The sequence below is a fragment of the Cynoglossus semilaevis genome, chromosome 2 (assembly GCF_000523025.1).
Source record: "Cynoglossus semilaevis isolate Cse_v1.0 chromosome 2, Cse_v1.0, whole genome shotgun sequence".
In the NCBI taxonomy this organism is placed as follows: Eukaryota; Metazoa; Chordata; class Actinopteri; order Pleuronectiformes; family Cynoglossidae; genus Cynoglossus; species Cynoglossus semilaevis.
The window spans coordinates 11,320,483-11,326,204 of record NC_024308.1 but is presented as its reverse complement, the minus strand read 5'-3'; the positions used below and the strand labels follow the sequence as shown (position 1 = coordinate 11,326,204).

The 5,722-nt window shown below is 48.5% G+C and overlaps 1 protein-coding gene across 1 annotated transcript in view; it reads left to right on the top strand.

Moving 5' to 3' along the window:
* The first annotated feature begins 168 nt into the window (after nucleotides 1-168).
* The window catches only part of frem1b (Fras1 related extracellular matrix 1b), a 26,547-nt gene continuing 20,993 nt past the window's right edge, over nucleotides 169-5,722 (top strand). The window contains exons 1-7 of the mRNA XM_008337910.3: nucleotides 169-535; nucleotides 2,004-2,344; nucleotides 2,419-2,513; nucleotides 2,755-3,014; nucleotides 3,103-3,302; nucleotides 4,437-4,760; nucleotides 5,133-5,241. Of these exons, the coding sequence (XP_008336132.1) occupies nucleotides 2,129-2,344; nucleotides 2,419-2,513; nucleotides 2,755-3,014; nucleotides 3,103-3,302; nucleotides 4,437-4,760; nucleotides 5,133-5,241 (1,204 nt within the window). The 5' untranslated portion in view covers nucleotides 169-535; nucleotides 2,004-2,128. The remainder of the gene's footprint in view (nucleotides 536-2,003; nucleotides 2,345-2,418; nucleotides 2,514-2,754; nucleotides 3,015-3,102; nucleotides 3,303-4,436; nucleotides 4,761-5,132; nucleotides 5,242-5,722) is intronic.

Genomic DNA, 5,722 nt, shown 5'->3' with positions numbered 1-5,722 from the left:
TGTCTTTTTTTTGCTGTCGGAAAACTGTCAACAAAGACCAGTTGTCTGGAGACAGACGGGTACCAGGTGTACTCTGGATCAAAGTTGACATTTTCACATGTATGTGTTTTTACAGAGGAAATAAAGACATGGAGGCAGGAGGACAAGCGGGGGGGGGGGGCTGTAAAAGTCCAGGATAATTCACAGGACACTTCCTGTCTGCTCTCTCTTTCTCTCTCTTTCTCAATCTCTCTCTCTCTCTCTCTCTCACTCTCTGTGGTTTTGGCTTCAGAATTCCACCACGGAAGGAAAACTTGCTGGCTCTTTGTCCCCCCCATCTCCTAGTTTACTCCCTCTGACTCGCCCTCTCTCTCTCTCCCCCTCTCTCTCTCTCTCCCTCTCTGTTGTTGGATGCCAGACATCTGGGGGTGAGGCTGAGCTGCTGAACTGGGGGGTTGGTGGCAGAGAGTGAGTGTGAAGACTGAGTGTGTGACAGCATTCCTCTGAGCAGCTGGAGAAGGTGAAGAAGACGCACACAGACTCCCAACGACTGGAGGTAAGGAACATCCAACTTTCACACACATGCCAACACGTACAGAACAGAACAGTTCGGTACAGAACAGTACGGAACCTTCCACAGGCCTCCAGATAAAAACAGGCTCAGATTAAAGTAATATTTGCCAACGATTTCCTTCTTCCTGCTGTTCGGCCTCTTTCTGCGTTCAACCAGACGACTGCTTGTTGGTGGAAGTGTGCTTGAGGATGTGACTGCAGCAGCAGGAGCTCAGTGGAAACTTTCCCTGCAGTGTTGGGTTGCAGTTTGTTCAGCTACGAACCTGCTGCTGCTGCAGACCAACATGGAGGATGTTGGTCTGAACACAGACAGATGAGAGACAGCGCAATATATTAGATCAATGAAAATATATTTCTTTATTAACATTAGCAAAGGACTCACCAAACCTGAACACACTGACTCCAAAGGCCATAAACCCCATAATCTTTTTATCATTTATTTGAGACATGGTTTTAACAACTAGAGGACAAAGACACGTTTTTCTCACGTCTTCACTACAGAGTAAGAGTCAACGTCTCCGTCTTCAAAGGCCCGTGTGGGTCTGACTGTGGTCGGGTCTGAACCTCATTATCCTCCTTCATCCTGAGCCGCTCACCTCACAGCAGCAGTGACTCACTTCCACACTGCAGCTGTGTATGAATCAATATTCAGACAGAGGTCAGAGGTCAGGAGATTCAGGTGAGCTCAAAATAAACAACTCTGAGGGTGATGCGGCATAAGGGGATGATTTTCATTTGAGTTTTCTTGATCTAAAGAGTGTGTGACACTAGCTTCACTAAGCTAGCTAAACTAGCTAAACTAGCTAAACTAGCTTAGTGGTTCACAGTGGTGCAGGTTCAGGGGTATTTACAAGTCTTCAGCCTCCACCTAGACAAACCTTCGTCCTACACTCGGCTGAAGCTGAAACCTGAGGACGCAGTGATCATTAATATGAAGTGACGCAGCAGATCCGGTCTCTGCTTTGAGTCGTCCTAAAAAACACCCCCGCCCCGCTGCGCCCCCTGTCCCACAACACCTCCGGCACCTTTGTGGGGTCACCGAGATTAACCTCTGTTTCCTGCAGTTTCCCTTCTGTTTAGGTGATGTTTTGGGGAGGCGGGAGGAGGGGGGGGTTGAAGGAACATTAGCCAATCGACTACATACCACAAACAAGTCCTAGTTGTTGACGGTGTTGACAAGTCATGTTCTCTACCACTGTAGTACAAAGAAACATAAACTATAGTTCTAGAAATAGAACCAGACTCTCGGTTTTGATCTCATGACCTCTCCACTCTCCTGCTGTTTCACAGACAGGTTAAAGACAGAAGAGATCTTTGTAGGCTGTAGAACTGTATATCTCACTGGTGCATCACAAATCCACTGGTCCAGGACCAGCGGTAAGATGAAGTCTGGTTTTCAGCCAACTGTACTTCACATTAACATGTCAGTGTGTGTTTGTCCTGTCCTTCAGAGCTCAGTGTCCAGTGAGAGCTGAAGATGTTGGTGAAGACAGACTGACAGAGACTACTTCACCACTGAGACCACAGACAGACAGACCACGCCCCCTAGTTTCTTATCTGAGTCTGCCAATCACAAATGGCAGCAGCTGCGATCCTGTGGCTGCTGTCGGTGACCACCGTCTGCAGCGGGGGGTTAGTGGTGGTTAACTCGGGCATAGAGGTCGCCAGGGGGCGCTCAGTGTTCGTCACAGAGAAGGAGCTGAAGATCAGCGTGGAACCTACAGCTGACTGCAAGGTGGAGGTGGTGACGAACGAACCTGTTACACAGAGGGTGGGGAAGCTGACCCCCCAGGTGAGGACACACCTCTGTCAGGGTTTCCCTCAGTGAACACTGCAGTTTGGTCTGACTGGGAAATTCATTCGCAGGTGTTCGACTGCAGCTTCCTCCAGGATGAAGTCAAGTACGTCCACAACGGCAGTCCCTTATTGGACCAGGACACAGTGATGCTGAGAGTCTACAGGTTGGTCAAGAATCAACATCTGAGTTTAAACCTCGGAGTGTTAGCCCTGCCCTGGATCATCTCCTCAGAGTTCTGCAGACATTGGTTTCATTCAGACTTCAGTCAAAAACATGGGCAGGTCGACTGAACGTTTGAATCAACAGACGAGCTCTCAGATGTTCATGAGTCTTTTCACTTTTCAGTCCAAAGGGTTATTGGACCTTGCATGTCTTATATCTGGGTTCTGCACCTCTGTTTTAAGGTTCACGTCCTCAGACACACTGGTGGAGAAAGTGTTTGTGACTGTGCGGGTGGTGGACTCGGGGTCTGGCCTGGTGGAGCTGGGCACAGCTCCTCTGGTGGTTCCTTACTTCTACGCTCTTTCCAACGCCATCAACAACTCTGTGCTCCACATCAGGACCAGGACCGCCACAGTCTGCACCGTCAGACTCTTGACCACTGACATCAACGCTCCCGCTCTGGGTCAGCTTGTCCGGGAGGAGGACACCGCCCAGAGAAAAGGTGTGACACCTCACACACACGTTGGCTCGACCACACTTTATTTGCACATATACATTTACACACACTGCGTTGTTCTTAACTTGTCCAGGCAGAGGGACGGCAGCACTGTGTCCTGGAAACAAACCCTGCCTTCACGACACCAAGGAAGTTCGATTCCTCAAAACCAGCTGCCAGGATTTCCTGAGCTCTGGTCTAAAGTACCAGCACCTCAGTCCTCCGTCCCCAGAGATTGACTACATTCCCATCAGAGTGGAGCTGAGGGAAAAGACCACGAGGGCTTTACTGGAGGTACATCACATGTCCAGGACTCTAACTGTCGGAGTTTGTCTGACAAACACAGTTGAACTCCACAGAAAGTTGATGATCTGCAGGTTTCAGTCAAAGTGAAGTTGGACGTGGACTCAGTCCAAGACAGATCAACATCTCTGACAGCTTTGTTGGCAGTTAAAAGGTGACATCCCACTTGTGTGTACTCTCCTCAGCCGTGTCTGTGGGTAGAGAATCACAGGACTCTCTGAATGTCTCAACTGACGTCGAAACAGTCCTCCTCTTCCTGACAACACCTTAAATTGTGCACTTTTTTACAAGACACCTGTATTTTTCTAACACATCTGATTGTTTATGTGGGTGTGTCACTGACACTGGAGTCATCACAGTCAGCAGCAGCAGCAGTGGCACGGGATGTGTTGATTTTGACATGTTGGACGAGGCCAAGAAGAAACGTCACAGGAACGGTGCAGGTGTTTCAGGAATGATAAAACAGTAAAAGTCTCCAAAATGCTGCAGTGATGACAGTCTGGTCTGATTCTGATCCGACTCAAGTTAGAAAAAATTGCAAATTTCATAGATGACAACTGACTGGACCACTCTAAGGTCGTGTCAAGGCGACATGTGGCCCATGAGCCACAGTTTGAATAGGCCAGGATTAGGTTGTGTGAGATGGTGAGCGACACTGTCCCCCCCGCAGCCTTTAAATGATCTGATGTCTTTTCTGCCCTTCTGCCCCTCTCCCAGTCGGAGGCTATTTGGTTGCCCGTACTGATCCAGGGAGCGATGCCCAACCAGCCCCCACAGGCAGCCCTCATGGCCTCCTTTATTCTGGAGGTGGATCAGTTTGGCCAAGAAGAAACGTCACAGGAACAGTGCAGGTGTTTCAGGAATGATAAAACAGTAAAAGTCTCCAAAATGCTGCAGTGATGACAGTCTGGTCTGATTCTGATCCGACTCAAGTTAGAAAAAATTGCAAATTTCATAGATGACAACTGACTGGACCACTCTAAGGTCGTGTCAAGGCGACATGTGGCCCATGAGCCACAGTTTGAATAGGCCAGGATTAGGTTGTGTGAGATGGTGAGCGACACTGTCCCCCCCGCAGCCTTTAAATGATCTGATGTCTTTTCTGCCCTTCTGCCCCTCTCCCAGTCGGAGGCTATTTGGTTGCCCGTACTGATCCAGGGAGCGATGCCCAACCAGCCCCCACAGGCAGCCCTCATGGCCTCCTTTATTCTGGAGGTGGATCAGTTTATCCTCACTCCACTCACCACTGCAGCCTTGGACGCCAACGACCACGAGACGCCACGGGAGAAGTTGGTCTTTAATGTCACCGTCCCACCTGCTGAGGGCTACATCACCCACCTGGATGACCACACCAAGTCTATCGGGTCTTTTAGCTGGTTGGACCTGTACGAGATGAAGGTGGCCTATCAGCCCCCCAACACTAGCCAATCACAGCGCAGAAACTTGGAGGTACAGGAGGCTACACTAACACTGTTGACTTGTGAGAGGTACATACCTCCAAACATTATACCTGAGCCCTGTGTTTCAAACACAGGTAAATCCATAACTTGATAACATCATCACGTCTATAGAAACCATTAATATTACTGTTAGCATTAAAATCACCGACGTAACCGTACGCCTGCTAGAAGGACTTGTTGTGGCCAACCTAAAATCTGATTGGCGTTATTTTATAAATAATCATGATAAATATATTTGACCATAAGTCAGTGATTCTGGTACAGCAGAAAAGGCCTTGTGTTCAGTGTTCACACACACACATACACACCTTTGTTACTAATTTACCAGAGTTCTGTGGTAATTTAATGTTTCTTCTGTTAGGTGGAGTTCCGGGTCATTGATGGCTCCTACATCAGCAGCCCATCCATCATGGTCCACATCTCAATCAGAGCGTCTGACACAAATGCACCCAGAGTTTCCTGGAACATGGGTATGGGAGAAACCTCCTCTCACTAGAACCAGAACACCTTTATAAGGACCAGTGGAGACCAGACACTGAGCCCAGTCGCTTTAACAAACACATCCACCAACACTGACGTCCCCGTCCTCTGAGACTTTTTGGAAGTTGCCAGAATTTAAATGCCAAATTTGGTACCAAATTTGATCATCTAGAACAGGGGTGTCCAAACTACGGCCCGCGGGCCAACTGCGGCCCGCGGGGCAGTTTTTATTGGCCCGCAAAAAGTTCTGAAAATATAATTGAATATGGCCCGCACATGGCGCTTGAGCTCAAGTCTGTTGCACTTCTCAGTTTCAACACTAGATGGAGCCAGTCAGAAAAGGTGCTTCTTCACTAAACACAATTAAGCAAAGAAAAACAATTAACACCAGTCCCCAAAATGGCAGCACCGAAGAAACGCAAGATAGCGAGTGAGTGCAGAAGATTTCAAACACGGTGGGAAAATGAATAT